General features: G+C 41.7%; 1 protein-coding gene across 3 annotated transcripts in view; it reads right to left on the bottom strand.

The window, feature by feature from the left end:
- The window catches only part of MCC (MCC regulator of WNT signaling pathway), a 367,192-nt gene that overhangs the window by 136,136 nt on the left and 213,616 nt on the right, over positions 1-17,440 (bottom strand). For all 3 annotated transcript variants that reach the window (XM_073677247.1, XM_073677253.1, XM_073677262.1), the window contains one exon: positions 2,685-2,798. In XM_073677247.1, coding sequence (XP_073533348.1) covers positions 2,685-2,798 — 114 coding nt within the window. The remainder of the gene's footprint in view (positions 1-2,684; positions 2,799-17,440) is intronic.

The following is a 17,440-nucleotide window of genomic DNA, read 5'->3' as shown; positions in this document are numbered from 1 at the left end:
TCATTCTGTATATGGGGGGTTGAGGGTTCCAGTATACTGTGTGGGGAGCTGTAGGACTATCACACTGTGTGCTGTGGCTGTCAGGACATCATACTGTTTTTGGAGGAGTGGTTTATCATAGTACAAGGGCAGAATAACAGAAGCAGTATGATTACTGCTTTCTATAAAAAACAGTAAATTATATGATTTGATCTACTCAATACTAAGCAGTAAAATATAAAATAATGTTAATGACAATAATGAACAGAATTAATTTCAACGGATTGGTTCGGCCCTCTGTAACACTCACGGTCTGTCATGGGGCCCCTTGGAAAAATTAATTGCCTACACCTTTTCTAGGGGATCTACAGTTTTGGAAACAAATATTGTAGATCTCCAGGAAAGGACGAAGACACAGTCTTGCAGAAACCACTGGTGTGATCTACTGACATGACGCTACACATCCACGCTGCTCTCCAAAATGACAGCACTCTGATCCACAATACAATTCATTGAATCTTTATACAAATACAATTACATCTAAGGGTCACAGCCAGAATGAGAACCACGCTGTATCGGTGCCATACAGAACCACTGGATCTTATTGGGGCAGCTGATTTGGGGACCTGCATGGAGTTACCCTTTGATCTCCGCATTTGCTATTTTTGTGGCAATGGTGCTGCCATGTCCTGCAGATGTCTCTTTACAATGTCATTAGATTACTTGTCGGCGTAGGGGAATTACATTTACACAGGAATTATGGGATACTGAATTTCTCAGAAAAAAAATAGCAAACTTCTTCGGCTTAGTTGTGAGATGTGATTCCTGGGCAGGGATAGCCCATCTTAATTCTGCCAGTATATAAGACACAATGGGTGGCTTTCAGTAACTTCTTCTACCAGACACACCTTCCTGCTCAGCAGCGATTTCACAAACCAATCTTACAAGACTTTCCTCATAATGGCAAATCTTATGAAACTCTTCTGTGGACTAAGAGCCTGCTGTAATGTTTGTGAGAGTGAGAACATCTGCAGCAGCTACACCTTATAATTCACAGATTCCCAAAGAGGCGACACCCATTAATATTAATAACTAGCACTACGTGCAGCTCTGCCACTCGGCTGCCCACTAGTTTTATAAATATTTCCCGCAGTCAGTAGTTTACACCACATTGGGGTATTTTAGGGAGGTTTTAAAATTCAAAATTTGAGCGTAAAAACAAAAAAAAAAAAAAACACCTTCCCCATGCTGCAATCAGTAAAATTGGAAATGGACAAACAGAGCTGGACACAGATGGGAACTTCCGTGTGCGCGGCTGAGAAAGTTTAGGTCTTTAATACACCTACACCAGAGGTGGCCTCAATCAGTGTACTTGTCCTATCGGTGTTTTCCATGGATAGAACCCGTACCCAGTATAGTCTATGGTGCTGATCACACTGTATGTCGGAATAAAATTCATGGAGACATGCCTGTTCTTGATCGGTCATGGTCATGGATTAAAATTACCCATATACAAGTCTATGGCTCTGTCAAAATGACAGGCAGCACACGGGAGCCTTCTGTATACTTAACTATTGTTTAAATCAGGTAATCCTGTTAAAAATGTAAAAAAAAAAAAAAAATGTATCATTTTTTTCCATATCCCAATCTGTATTGAGAATAAAAAATAGAAATCTTGCTATTTTCACCCCGGTCACTGTGGTTTTTTAAACTCATACTTCCTGTTATGCAGATGGATATTAGTTATAATGGAGTCCAACCCTATAATCCTATTGTATTGAAGCATCTAATGAGCATGTGCAAAGGTCATTGTGAAGTGAGGGGGAGCAGGTCAGCTGTGACATCGCCTATAGTGATTGTTGGATCCTGTGTTATCAGCTGTGTATAGACTGCGTCAGCTGTCCCTGCAATCCTGCCTCTGCTGATAAAGAAACAGTTGAAAACTCTTCATGAAAGGACAGTTGAATCTAAGGGAAAAAAAACTCCAGTGGCCACTGTGAAATTTGCAAGATTACTCATTTAGATTTTTTAATAAAACATAGCTTTTTTATAATACAAGTAACACAAAATCTTGAATTAAACAATAGGTAATTTTCTGATGACAGCTTACCTCTAATATCTATGACTAGGAGAAGTTGATGGAATTGATGAAACACTGAAGCTAAAAATGGACATACTGAGGAAGCAATTAAAAAGAATCTGATCCAAAGGCCTGATGAGAAATCAACCTTTTTTTTCATGTACCAGAAAAAAACATGGACATCTGAAAGAGCAATACGGGAATATGTATTGAAAAAGGGAAAAAAACAAAACAAAAAAAGATTGCCATGTGGTATCTATGTATGGAATAGGAGGCTTTTGGGGAGAAGCTGAGTAGCAACAGAAATAATTTGGTGGGGCATATTTTGCAATCACCCTATAGTTTTTGCTGCAGGTTCCAACAACTCTTTGGCTTCCTTTCTGTGTCCCTTGTAGGAAGCTTGCCAAGAGTGTTACACACAGGGGATGTTGTAATATAATGCTGCTCTCTCCTTAGTCCCAGTGGAATCACATTTGTGGATTACTGCATAATTCACAACACAGAGTAATAAGCAAATTAAAATCCAGTGCAGAACATAGGAACATTTTTCAATCTGTAGAATAATTCTTTATTTAATCTACTAATCGGGTTTAAAAGATTTTAGATGCTAAATGTGATGACTTACCTGAGATTTTGCAAGCTTCTTCTCCAAGACGTCCCTCTCCCGCTCAGTCTGCTGAAGGCGCTTATTTAGCTCCACTATGTCTCCTTTTAAGGAAGCCAGGGCTGCTAGATGGAGCTGAAAAATAAAGGAAACAAGAATGACTATCAATTGGTTTTATATTTTCTAAAGAACAATAGTTTATATACTTTAATGCACTACAATAATTGACATAAAACCAAGAAGATCGTCACAAGGAGTAGATGAGTTCTGAATCAAAATTTTTGCTTGCATCCAGAAAAAAGTTGACAATTTCCATTTGTATGGTCATCTGTAGGGTCACCCGTATTCCATCAGTGTCTCTTTCATAGGTAAATTTTTTACATCCACATGGCATCCGTTTTTATTTAACAATAGTAAATAAAATTTACAAGACCAAATATGGTTTCCTAGGTAAATAATGGTAATGTATCCGTGAAAATCGGATGCAATATGGATGATCCGTATGGGATCCAATTTTTTTTTTATGCGTTCCCATTGACTTGAATAGGTGAGCCTCAGATGAAATTTGTGTAATGCACTCGTCTGAATGAGCCTATAAAGTCATCATTTACTTTCTAGGTCAAATCTGTATATAACCTAGGATGTGGGTGCAATATAAATGTCATCCGTGCGCTGTATACAGACATCACAGATCCATTCATACAAACGTAAAAGTTTGTTGCAGACCATCGGTGAATTTGGCGTTATTGTACATGACTGCCAAGATTGCTGAATTCTTTGTAAGAAAGAAAACAATTTTCATTGATTGTTAACTATCTTTCCCAATATTTAATAATTATTTATAATTATCTATCCATGTAAATATTGAATTTATTCAGCAAATCCTCAAGAAGGGAAATCCTGACATCTCATGAGATTGTATTAATGTATGGGCAAGTAGACTTTACACATCCCTGATCAGTTCAAAATCTAGCAAACAAAGGACAAAAATTAGGTCTATGTTGGTGATATCATCTGATTTTAGAAGGATATACTGACCATCTAATGCGTATGAAGGTGTCCTGACTTTCCCACGATGGCAGATGTTGGAAGGTGCTGAGTGTGCATAATGGAGTCAGGAGTAATAGCCGTCGGCCAAATGTACAGCTATCTATGACAACCTTTACATCAAATATGCTCTTGAACTTTCTTTCACTCTTTGCCTGCATTAAAACTTTTTTCATTTTCCTTAAAGGGCATAATTGTAGTGTTGATTAATTCTGCACTGATCATATGAAAACACCATAAATCTTCCCATGAGATGGCAGGTGGTGGCCTTCAGGAAGTTTCCCCCATAAAATTAATTTGTGAGATGATGTTGTGGCTTGAAAGCGAAGGATTTTTCTTTCTATAAGTTCATTCTATATCAGATTCAAGTAGAATGATAAGATGCCCGGCATCACTCCCACTTACAAGACACTTATCTTAAAATGGCCATGCGAAGCAATCAGAAAAGACATTTATTTTGGTAATCTTGTTGTTCCAGAGGCAGAAGCACATCCAATCAGAGTAAATGTGATGTATTACTTGAGGATGAAAAGTATTTTTTCTGTGCAATCAACCATTTCATCTTTAACCGGGCACTAATACAACTTCATTCAAACTCCATTTGCTGGTTAAAAATGCCAAGGGCCTGGTTTAAAGATGGGTAAAATCCAAATATGGACCTGAAATGATTAGCTCTATATTTTCGGCTTCTATTTTACAGAGTAATAAGTAGGAGAGGCGAATAATTTTATTGTTTTTACACCAGAAAAACAGATACAACATGGATTGTAAAAACTAACAAACAGATCAAAATGAATCCATGTCACACTGGGGGAAAAAAACAAACAAAAAAACATGGACAGTTTTAGAGGAAAAAAATAAATAAACCACTAACGTGTGAAACTGGCCTAATCAACAAGGAGAATTGACTACTACAAAGCTCTGTAGAAAGCCCACTTAAGAAGCACTACCATCTTTTATTAAATGAGTGTATACATGCATGTAATGTATTAAAGCTGTATTAATATACTCACCTACCACTGCTCTCTCCGATGTCCAGCGCCATTTGACTCCTCAGTGACGTCACCGCTCTGCAGACTCGTACGCTGCGCTCCGCATGACCTGGAAGTGACTTTTACAATGTAAAACCTATGGAACGTCAGAACACGGCTACGTAGGCTTTCATTGTAAAAAAGACTTCCGGCTCACGCATATTGTAACTGTGGTGATGTCACCGAGAAGAGAAGCAGAATGGAGCTGGACACCAGAGAGAGCGGCGGCAGGTGAGTATATTAACACACACACTACACACCATACATATACACACATTTAAATGGAATCTGTCATCAGGTTTTTGCTACCTCATCTGAGAGCAGCATAATGTAGGCAGAAGAGACCCTTAGTTGTACGATGAAGAAGAGCTCAGAAAGCTGTCCTCGTCCACACCAGGCTATGTACATAGTCTATTGACAGTGAGCTGCTTATCAGGGGAGGGGGTGGAGTCGGACTAGCATGCACACACTGCTGTAGTCCAGACAATGATAATCACCATGTGGTAAAACCTTCATTGTAACTAAACAACAGCACACAGACACATCATTGAAATATGTGATTTAATCCCTACCTCAATTTGTCCTCAGATTACATAGCAAAAACCTGCTGACAGATTGCCTTAAAGCAAAAAATATATATATAGATGGGAGTGCTTCTTTAAAAAAAAGGTCAAACAAATGTACACAACTGATTGCCTCTAAAGTTGGGAAGGTCTGTCATTGACTGCACAGGTATAACATTTTTTTGTGTATTTAATACATGTAAGCCAGAAGGACGCTTTCAGAATGCATCTAACCACTGAAGGGTTACATGCATTAGACGTATATAGCCACTTTTGACAGCAAGTATATATTAAAAAAAAAATGTTATTTAGGCAATTAATTTGTGATAAACCAAAGCCAATCAAGCAAAGGGGAGTTCTCCTTAACAGAGTCATACCAACCAGTATTACCAATATAAATGGGTAAAATAGCTTGAAACAATCCATCTGTTCTTCTGAACTGAGGATTTTTTATCACAAGTTTTGTTTACCGCTCATTGTCTAGATTACCAGCAACCCTGTTGTCATTAAAGGGGTTGTCCGGTCTAAAACTACAAATCTAAAATTACAAGTGCATTTAAGTGGGCCCGTATGACAACCATTGAACAAGTGTTCATCCTCATCAGTCGCTCATGTAAACAAGCCACTGATCTGATCAGCCAACGAGCAAGAAAAATGCTTTTACACCAGGTGATTTGATAATTCATGCGTTTTTAATAAGAATCTGTAACAGGTTTTTCTCTGTTCCAAAGACATGCCCCCTGTAATAATGGTGCAAACTTTCTCTTCAACCAACTGGGTGTTAACCACAGAACTTCTGTGGGCAGTTAGCCAGCATCAGAGGAGAAAAAGCAAACAAAATACAACAGGGCCCACAAAGTTCTGTGGTATACGCACAGTTAAAGGGAAAATATGCATCCTTATTACAAGGGGGAATAACTTTGGAATGGGGGGGGGGAGGGGGGGGCAAAAGAAAATAAAAAAAAAACAATTCTGGGATCAGTGGAGCAGCCCAATAGAGGAAATAAAAAAAATCCAGGTAAAGGTCCTCCATAATGCTCCTACGATGCTACTCAAGCCAAGCTGCCTCTACTTACGGCATCAGAATGCACAATTGAGGCGGGCAGCGTAACCGTCCTGCTGGTCCGAACTGTCAATTATTGCGGCACATAACGCAGCCTCCCACCAGCAAACTGGAGGCTGAAGAGTGAGAGCGGTGTGCTCCTGAAGAGAGATCATGAGAACAACCTTTTCTGATGAAATATTCCCTGTAAAAATATTACAAAATTTACATTGAATATTTTGGCTAAATCAATGGCTTTAAATTACAGAGAGTTTTGCTCCATTGGGTTCAGTATCAAGAAAAAGGTTTAATAATGTAGATTCATTATTTCGGAAGAGAAAAATAGGACTGAATCTTTGTGAAACCTAGATGGGGCATTAAATAGATGGGAGATCAAGGCTTCGTTCTGTCCTGTGATTTATGTGCAGACAAATCACTAGCGTATGTATAACCTGCATACTTTATTCAGATCCCTGGATAATACTGTAACAATATTGGATGAAAAAGCAGAATGGAATAGCATTTCGAGGGACGCTGTTACATTGATTGATTCTGATCACTTAGTGCTTTAGCATGATTTAACTGAGGGATATGTGGAGTTAGCCTCTCTACTCGCACAGAATGTTAAATATAAACCAGCCGGAAAACATTCACCGCAAAGTTAAATAAATCATGTAAACACGCCTGCAAAATTACATAGGTTTCAGATTTCTTTGATAGATATTACAGTATCTAAGAAAATGTCACTTTGTACTATAACTTGAATCATTAATGAGACTCGACTAATACTATACCGTAACATATTGGCAAAAGCTCAAGGTGACTTAGCTGGCCGGCACACATCAAATTTCCTGCTTCACAGCCCTGTAACAGAACTGGTAGCATCTTTGCCATTCACACATCAAAACTCTGCCAAGCATCTTAAGTGGCTTTTTTTTATCTTGGTAAATTTCCAAAATCTGCCTTAAGAAATATCGCTATAACTAGTTTATGACCTGAGATAGAATCCTAGAACACAACAAAAGCTTACCTCCACTTGTTCCTAGTACTTCAAGATTTGGGGGCTATTCTTATTCATGTTTCTTATATGTTTTGATCACACAAACAGCAGCTTTATTGGTGCATAATGTCAGTGCGGATTAGGCATGATCACACAACAGCATTTCTAGTCCGGGTGATACTTATTTTAGAAATTGCACACAGGCCAGAAGAGGTTAATGGAACTATTTACACAAATGTTTCTTTAAAATGTAAACATTCATTCAGAATTAAAAATATATACATTTATATTGAAATCAATCCTGGTATCCATTAACAGCTGGCTTCCAGTGTCCTCCCAAGGCTGACAGCTTATCCACTATACTGTGCATACAGAGAAAGCTGTCAATCAGTTGATGGAGGTTTGCGGAGCCACAGATCATAAATACTGAGGACTACTGAGCTCTCACACAGCAATGAGTGGACTACAACTCCTAACTTGTGCTGCAAATGTACTAAACCTACTTCAAGACATCTCGTAAGTGATCTAGCGCTATAATCATGGTTTTTGTTACTAATATTGCTCTTGTCACATAGTCCGATTGTTTAGAAACAAAAATAAAAAAAAACAGAAGTGCCAGCATTGAGAAATCAAGCTTTGACGGGACAATGCTAATTAGCCTGGACGCGCACGGACGTACATATTTTCAGTGGTAAATTCATCTTGACAGTAAGATTTTAAATATGAGATTACTGCAGTCTAATAACTATGAAAAGTATCACCTTCATGACCTGATACATGCACTTTAATCTGGGGTTAGCCTTTATGCTTGATAACTAGTGTTGAGCGATACCTTCCGATATCAGGAAATATCGGATCGGATTGGATCGGGCCGATACCCAAAAAGTATCGGATATTGCCGATTCCGATACCGGAAACCAATGCAAGTCAATGGGACACAAATATCGGAATGAAAATAAACCCTTTCTTTCCTTGTACAGTCATGGCCAAAAGTTTTGAGAATGACACCAAAATTATATTTTCACATGATCTGCTGGCCTCTGGTTTTTATTAGTGTTTGTCTGATGTTTATATCACATACAGTAATATAATTGCAATCATATTATGAGTACCAATAGGTTATATTGACAGTTAGAATGAGTTAATGCAGCAAGTCAATATTTGCAGTGTTGCCCCTTCTTCTTCAAGACCTCTGTAATTCTCCCTGGCATGCTCTCAATCAACTTTTGGACCAAATCCTGACTGATAGCAGTCCATTCTTGCATAATCAATGCTTGTATTTTGCCAGAATTTGTTGGTTTTTGTTTGTCCACCCGTCTCTTGATGATTGACCACAAGTTCTCAATGGGATTAAGATCTGGGGAGTTTCCAGGCCATGGACCCAAAATCTCTATGTTTTGTTCCATGAGCCATTTAGTTATCACCTTTGCTTTATGGCAAGGTGCTCCATCATGCTGGAAAAGGCATTGTTGGGCGCCAAACTGCTCTTGGACGGTTGGGAGAAGTTGCTCTTGGAGGACATTCTGGTACCATTCTTTATTCATGGCTGTGTTTTTAGGCAAGACTGTGAGTGAGCCGATTCCCTTGGCTGAGAAGCAACCCCACACATGAATGGTTTCAGGATGCTTTACAGTTGGCATGAGACAAGACTGGTGGTAGCGCTCACCTCTTCTTCTCCGAATAAGCTGTTTTCCAGATGTCCCAAACAATCGAAAAGGGGATTCATCAGAGAAAATGACTTTGCCCCGGTCCTCAGCAGTCCACTCCCTGTACCTTTTGCAGAATATCAGTCGGTCCCTGATGTTTTTTCTGGAGAGAAGTGGCTTCTTTGCTGCCCTCCTTGAAACCAGACCTTGCTCAAAGAGTCTCCGCCTCACAGTGCGTGCAGAAGCACTCACACCAGCCTGCTGCCATTCCTGAGCAAGCTCGGCACTGCTGGTAGTCCGATCCCGCAGCTGAAACAGTTTTAAGATACGGTCCTGGCGCTTGCTGGTCTTTCTTGGGCGCCCTGGAGCCTTTTTGACAACAATGGAAGCTCTCTCCTTGAAGTTCTTGATGATGTGATAGATTGTTGACTGAGGTGCAATCTTTGTAGCTGCGATACTCTTCCCTGTTAGGCCATTTTTGTGCAGTGCAATGATGGCTGCACGTGTTTCTTTAGAGATAACCATGGTTAACTGAAGAGAAACAATGATACCAAGAACCAGCCTCCTTTTAAAGTGTCCAGTGATGTCATTCTTACTTAATCATGACTGATTGATCGCCAGCCCTGTCCTCATCAACACCCACACCTGTGTTAATGGATCAATCACTAAAACGATGTTAGCTGCTCCTTTTAAGGCAGGACTGCAATGATGTTGAAATGTGTTTTGGGGGTTAAAGTTCATTTTCTGGGCAAATATTGACTTTGCAAGTACAGTAATTGCTGTTAAGCTGATCACTCTTTGACATTCAGGAGTATATGCAAATTGCCATTACAAAAAATGAAGCAGTAAACTTTGGAAAAATTACTATTTGTCTCATTCTCAATACTTTTGGCCATGACTGTAGGTTAATTCTACATGAAGGAAAACAACTAACAATAATGTAGAATGTATTGGGGGAGGTGGATGCCCAAATCGATGGGAACAGTGCTCACAGTGAAACATGAAAAGCCGGCAATTCAGCAGCGGCATATACCGGTACCCGACAATTTATAACAGAAAGAATAGAGCTTCACACATAGATTAGATAGATAGAAACATGTCAGTCACATATATATGAAGTACAGTGACAGTGTTGCTTACTGTACTTGTCATTTAGTGTAAAGGATTTATTAAAAAAAATATTAGTGTTTTCATGCACTGTCTCTTTAAAAAAGCCGGCCGGCAATTCAGCAGCGGTACCCGACAATTTAGAATAGAAAGAATAGAGAATCACACATAGATTAGATAGATAGAAACATGTCAGTCACATATATAAGAAGTACAGTGATAGTGTTGATTACTGTACTTGTCATTTAGTGTTAAAATAAAGGATTTATTAAAAAAAAAATTGCTGTGGGGTTCCCCGTAATTTTAGTCTCTAGCGGAGGTTAAGCAGACGGCTGGGGCAGATGTTTGAAGCCTGGGAAGGGGGTAATACCCATGGAGCTTCCCAGGCTACTAATATCAGCCCCCAGCTGAATACCTAGCCTTTACTAGCTATTAAAATGGGGGACCCCCAAAAAAATGACGTGGGGTCCCCCCTATTTTAATAGCTAGCAAAGGCTAGGATGACAGCTGGGGGCTGATATTAATAGCCCAGGAAGGGTGCCATGAATTTTGGCCCCCTCCCAGGCTAGAAACACCAGCCGTCAGCCGCCCCAGAAATGGCGCATTCATAGGATGCGCCAATTCTGGCACTTAGCCTCGCTCTTCCCACTGCCCTGTAGCGGTGGCAGTGGGGTAATAGGGCTGGGGTTGATGTCAGCTTATAATGCCAGCTGACATCAAGCCCAGGTTAGTAATGGAGAGGCGTCTATAAGACACCCCCATTACTAACCCCATAGTCAAAGTTAAAAAAACACAAACACCCAGAATAAAATCCTTTAATTGAAATAAAGACACAATTCTTTATTGTTCTAAATTAAACCATACTTACCATCACACCCATTCCAGCTGAAGCCAACGATCTCCTGCAATAAAAGTAAAATAATAAAGCAACCTCATCCTTACCTTCCCATGGTTCCCAGGACAGCTTCAGCTCTGCTACATCGAGATGACAGGCTGGACCGCAGCAGAACGCTGCCATCCAGCCTGTCATCCCGCAGACACTGAGAAGCGCAGGCTTGCTTGCGCTCCTCAGTGTCTGGCTGTGACGGCATCCAGATGAGTCGACAATGAACTCAGCTCACCTCATGCACGTCACTGACAGCGTGGGAGAATTCTCCTGCGCATGCGGTGAGCGTGAGAGACTCGGCTCATCGGGATGCCGTCACAGCCTGACACTGAGGAGCGCAAGCATGCCTGCGCTTCTCAGTGTCCGCGGGATGACAGGCTGGATGGCAGCGTTCTGCAGGTCCAGCCTGTCATCTCGATGTAGCAGAGCTGAAGCTGTCCTGGGAACCATGGAAAGGTAAGGATGATGTTGCTTTATTATTTTTCTTTTATTGCAGGAGATCGTTGGCTTCAGCTGGAATGGGCGTGACGGTAAGTATGGTTTAATTTAGAACAATAAAGAATTGTGTGTTTATTTCAATTAAAGGACTTTTTTCTGGGTGTTGTGTTTTTTTTAAATACTTTACTAGAAATTCATGGTGGTCATGTCTAATATTGGCGTGACCCCATGAATTTCGGGCTTCGGGCCAGCTGATAATGCCAAGCTGGTCCTAACCCCTTTATTACCCAGTGAGCCACCGCACCAGGGCCCTGGATGAGTTGGGTACAGCACCAGAAGATGGCGCTTCTATGAACGCGCCATTTTCCGGGGTGGCTGCGGACTGCAATTTGCAGCGGGGGGGGGCCCAGAAAGCTTGGGCCTCCCTGCGCTGCAGATTCCAGCCCCCAGCTGCCTAGTTGTACCTGGCTGGACACAAAAATAGGGCGAAGCCCCACGTATTTTTTTTTTTTAATTATTTCATGAAATTCATGAAATAATTAAGAAAAAAAGGGCTTCCCTATATTGTTGTGTCCGGCCAGGTACAAATAGGCAGCTGGTGGTTGGGGGCAGCCCGTTCCTGCCTGCTGTACCTGGCTGGACACAAATATAAAATGGTCTTTTTGTAGTGCTGGGAAGGATAGCAATCATGGATTCTTCCAGTAAGAGACAGGTTTGGACTCTCCGCTATTCTAATGTTTTATTGCGGTTCAGTCTGTTGTGAAAATATAACAGAAGAGGTGATTTTACAATGCAGCTGGTGAAATGAGGCGTCTCGGGGCATTTCGCGGACAGAAGCGGAAACAATAACCTGAAATTGCAGTCATCTAGCCTGAAATCGGTTAGAGCGAGAACAACACATGAAGAAAGTAGGGACCACTCATTTGACTTTCACTCGAAGCTCAATGCCGAACAGACAATGTAAAACATAATCAAATTTTCACATCTTCTAGAGTCGTGATGAAGAATTAAATTATCTTCATATTCCAAATATAATTTGATCATATATCTGTGCTCCGATAAGACCAGTCGCATGAGATCTGTAATTGCAGGGTGCGGGTGCTGCGCAGGTTACAACACCCAGCAACATCTGGAAAGAATAATGTTATTCCATGCCATCACAGGGTGGCTCACAAGGCAACACGTGCAAGGTTCTTGTCAGTAATCTACAGGCTTGTGGGATTCCCTCTGAGTATTCCAGTTTATTACAACACTTCAAAACAGATCCACTCAACAAATGTGTCGAAAACCAGGGGCGTAACTAGGGAGGGCAGGTGGGGCATTAGTCCTGGGTGCAGTCAACAGGGAAGCGCCATCGAGCTGCTTCTGCCATGAGCATCTCACCTCATGTAGTGGTCTGATCTGAAACGGTTGTTAAAACAACAGCTGGCTCAGAGAACAGTTATATTGCTGGCTCCCTATTGTCAATTGTATTTTATTTATTTTTACTCACTTCTATAGCGCCATTAATTCCATACAGACATTATCTTCACAGTCCCCATTGGGGCTCACAATCTAGATTCCTAGATTCCCTATCAGAATGTTAATGGAGTGTGGGAGGAAACAGGAGAACCTGGAAACAACCCACGCAAACACAGGGAGAACATACAAACTCTTTGCAGATGTTGTCCTTGGTGGTATTTGAATCCAAGACCCCAGCACTGCAAGGCTACAAAGCTAACCACTGAGCAACCGTGCTGCCTTTTTGCATGTTTCAGTGTGAGAATGGGGCACGGTATAGAGACTGGGCAGTATGGATTAGAAGGGGCATAGTATGGAGTGTGGCAGGATAGGGTAGGGTCACAGTATGGAGACAACAGTATGCAGAGGGGGTAAAAAATAAAAAAAAAGGTTATAGTGGGCACAGTATAGAGACTGGGCAGCAAGGGGGGGACACAGTGAAAGGAGATATTGTGTGGGCACAATATGGAACGAGGGCAGTGTGGGGCATTGTGGTGGTTATAGCTAACAAGGGTGGTCAGTGTATAGCCTGCAGTCTGAGGACAGCTGTTAACAACAAAAACAACTCCTAGTATTTCCTTACTATTGTTAAAGACATACTGGGAGTTATAGGTTCATGTTTCACAAATGTAAATGGGGTTGACATGACATTGCAATTGATCGCTGTACACAGCTTGGAGATGTATCTGTGCACTGATGGTAGTTCTGGTGTTGTATACTTGCCCTGATGGTGGTTCTGGCGAGGTATACATGTACTGATGATGGTTGTGATGCTGTATTTATGTACTGATGATTGTTGACGAAAACAAAAATAAAAACAATAAATAAAACTAATTTACAGGTACTGGTACAGCTGCAAATGAATAGCTGTTACTAGGACATTTTCAGCAACGCGTTTCGATCGCTTTGAAAAAGATCGCCTCTGATTGATTCAAATGCATTGCTGAAAATGTCCTAGTAACAGCTATTCAATTGCACCTGTACCTCAGTTTTATTTATTCATTCCTTCAATTTTGGATGGAGTAATTTTTATGATTTTTTTCTAATAAAGTTGCAATTTTAAAAAAATGTTCCTGTTTCCTCGGATCCTGGAGCTGGATACCGTTTTGTTTTCTTCAGTATTGTTGGCATCTGGTAAGGATGAATTTCCGTGCTCCATTCTTCAGATTTCTCAGGTGAGCTAACTTAAACTTTTTATATACTAATGATTGTTGGCATGCTGTATTTCTGTACTGATGGTGGTTCTGATGCTGTATTTCTGTACTATTATTGGTTTCCCCCAAGCAAACAGTGAACTTTTTTTTTATTTATTTTAATCCCAGCCCTGATGCCCCCTGATATTCTTGCTTAAAGTGTTAGCCTCGGTAACATCTCAGTTCGGAAAGTGTGGTGTGAGCTCAGTAGCTTTGTCCGCTCCTCAAAGACTAGACTCCAGCTATGTTACACAGCCAGCATCTGTGTCTAATAGCAGTGGCTGGAGTTAAACATTGAACATTGCTATTAACCATGAATTTTGCTATGCAAAATGGCAGGATCAGGAAGTTGTCTGCAGAGCTGTGCGTGCTGTCCTCCTCCTGACTATATCTTGGCATGTGGGGAGTTGAATCGAATCTGCAAAACGAAACTTCATCATAAAGTGATCATGGTGTGTTTGTGTGCATGTATATTTATATAAATATATATATAAATGAGTGTTTGTGTGTAAATAGCTCAGTATTAGTGTGTGTGTGTAAATACATTAATCAATAGGTTCTGCTGCATATACAGCCCCTTTAAAGGAATTTACAATGTATTTTTTCACACCTATACCCACCTTTACGCAGGTCCAGCTCTGCCTTTTCACTACTGCTCCATTCTTTGCTGACTGGCTGTAGCAGTAATATGACTACTACAGCTCAAGTGACCACTGCAGCCAATCACTGTCTCAGCAGTAAAAATAAGATAGTCAGCCCAAAAAGGCTCAGCCTTGTGATTGGGTGCAGCACTCATGTTAGCTGTAGTCATGGCATCAACACTGCAGCCAGCCAACAAAGATCAGAGGAGCAATGGTAGGGCAGTGCTAGACCTTCATAGGCAGTGTCTAACAGAGTTTGTCATTTTATATGTCTGCATGCCTATAGAATAAAAAAAAAAATAGTAGAAAATCCTTTAGTCATATCAAGCCTGCAACCTCCGTTTAACATATAATCCAAGAAATAAAAGTTAAAAGGGGTTTTCCAGGCAATAGCAAATTTTGGGCAAGTACTGTAGCATCCTAATAGCGTGCAATATACTCACTGTCACGATTCAGTTCAGCTTGCCGGTTCCAGCAATCATCACGTGTCAACTAGCTTTTCTTCCTGATTCTCTCAATGAAGCAGGAGCTGTGGTTTTTCACTGAACATTGAGAGAATTAGGCAGAGCAGCTAGTCGGCAAGTGAGTATTCAAATCACATATGAACGGTCACATTACGACTACTCAAACTGCGTTAGCTGTATAGGAGGGGGCACAAAAATACATTTTTGTCCCAGATACAGGAAAACCTGGATCCACCTTTGTGGATAATAAGTCTGATTAATGACAGAAGAGTTCCCTTTTGCTATAGGCCAGGTTACTATAAAACAGTCATTCTGTAGGAAGCTGGCTACACTTTCCTTTACCATGTGGTTTATGGTTTTATTTTAAACAATGGTGATCTATCTTCAGTGTATTCAACAGCCTGCGAATAAAGCCAAATAGAGAAGTCAGAATATAACCTGACTGGGTATAGAAATGTACGTAAGAGATCATCTGTGTACAGCGCTGGAGAATGTGTTGGAACTATTTAAACATCAAGAATTCCTGGCTAAAGTCACTATGCAGAAATGTCTATTACTATCAAACTGATACAAATTACATTTTTAGTCTTAAACATAACAGCTGTGGATTTCCTAAACTAAAGATATCTCCACTAGAATCACATCCAGAAAAGCTCTGTCACTTAACAGAAAAAGTGGCCCTTAAAAAAAATAATAAAGGAATCCAGTGGAATGTAAGATATTGACAGGCCAGGCAGACTCTTTATATATGTCGGAGGATTTCTGCTCTGGCTCATGGAGGGAGGTCTTCTATGACGTCCATACATCCGATCTCTGCCCTCTACACTAATATAAGAGCAGAGACATTAATGGTGGCCTGCAGGTCAACGGGTCACACAGGTCAGCAACGCAATGTCTGGCACTCCGTACCAGTGACCTTCTCGGGACACTTGTGTGGCACCCCAGGGGTCTGGTTTCCACAGTAACGGCAATGTTATGTCTGAGAGCAGGTGGGAGGTCTCTTGGTCAGGGATCCTATGCATGCCACACCTCCTGCCCAGTCCTGGGAGGGGAAGAACTTCCCCTATATAAACCTAGGGCTGAGGCAGGGTTAGTGAGTAGAGAAGAAGTAGAGACAGAGAAGAGCAGCAGATATAGGAGAAGAACATCAGGAGCTCTGTGGGAGCAGTGCTATAAAGAGTCAGGGGCTGGCAGCTGCAGAGCTCGCCCTGACTGAGAAGCTATCACCGGACCCGGAGTCCGAGGCTGTGGGGACTAATCTTTACCCAGCAGCAGAAACCACCCGGCAGGGGATTTCAGGTCCTCTGGCCAAGAAACCCGAAGGCACGGTCACACGCGTGGGACCAGCACCGCCGTCGTGGAGCGGACGCCACTAGAAGGCCCCGAGTCACCGGCCATACGGGTGAGCACCACACGGTACACTCAGGGACGTGGGCTACTTATACCCGCCTCTAGCAAGGTAGCCAGAAGAGTACAGTCAGTTTGGGAGGCCTACAACTCCGCCTGGCCAGGGGAGATCCCATCTGCTCAAGGACTGACCAGGCCCCGATCGCTAGCCAGTACTCCGGGAGGGTCTATCTTTATCACCAGTAAAGACCCTGAACTACACCGCATCGTCTCTGAGTGATTCCTGCTACCCCCATCATCCACGTCGGCTGCCCTGAGGCCATACCCCTCCCGTTGGGGGTGATACTACCACGCTGCACAATCCTACCACCGGCCTCAGCGGTCTGCCCTGCAGCGGCAGCTCCTTCGCTGCATTCAACGGGTGGCGTAGTCGTCCAACATCTACCGCTAATACAACGCCACTTAGTCTGACTTCCTGGGCACGGACCGGATCACCGCCACGAGACTACAACCCTCAACAGATCCGGCTCCGGATAAGCTCCTGCATGCGCAACGCTGTGCGACACAGGCCCAGGGGTGCGTCACTTGTGTCTAATGGTCCCCTCAATATTGTTAAAGAAAAGGCCCAAGACTTTATTTATTGAAACTTTAATGTCCCTAGCCCAACATGTATTTCCACCATCCACCAGTAGAAATATGTGGTCCAGTCCTAACATCAATTTCATCTATTGAATGCCATTAAAAGCGGCATTCAGTGTCCGCAGTTTGTCTGTGAAATATATTAAAGGGAACCTTACAGCCAATATACGGAGATCCAAGATCAGCAAGTATCAGAAAGTAGCTGCACGATTTGAGCCATTTATGGGGGACTC

Source organism: Phyllobates terribilis, unplaced genomic scaffold, assembly GCF_046119375.1.
Source record: "Phyllobates terribilis strain yellow unplaced genomic scaffold, ASM4611937v1 Scaffold_1__5_contigs__length_1240528914, whole genome shotgun sequence".
Taxonomy (NCBI): domain Eukaryota; kingdom Metazoa; phylum Chordata; class Amphibia; order Anura; family Dendrobatidae; genus Phyllobates; species Phyllobates terribilis.
This window is presented reverse-complemented; position numbering and strand designations above follow the sequence as displayed.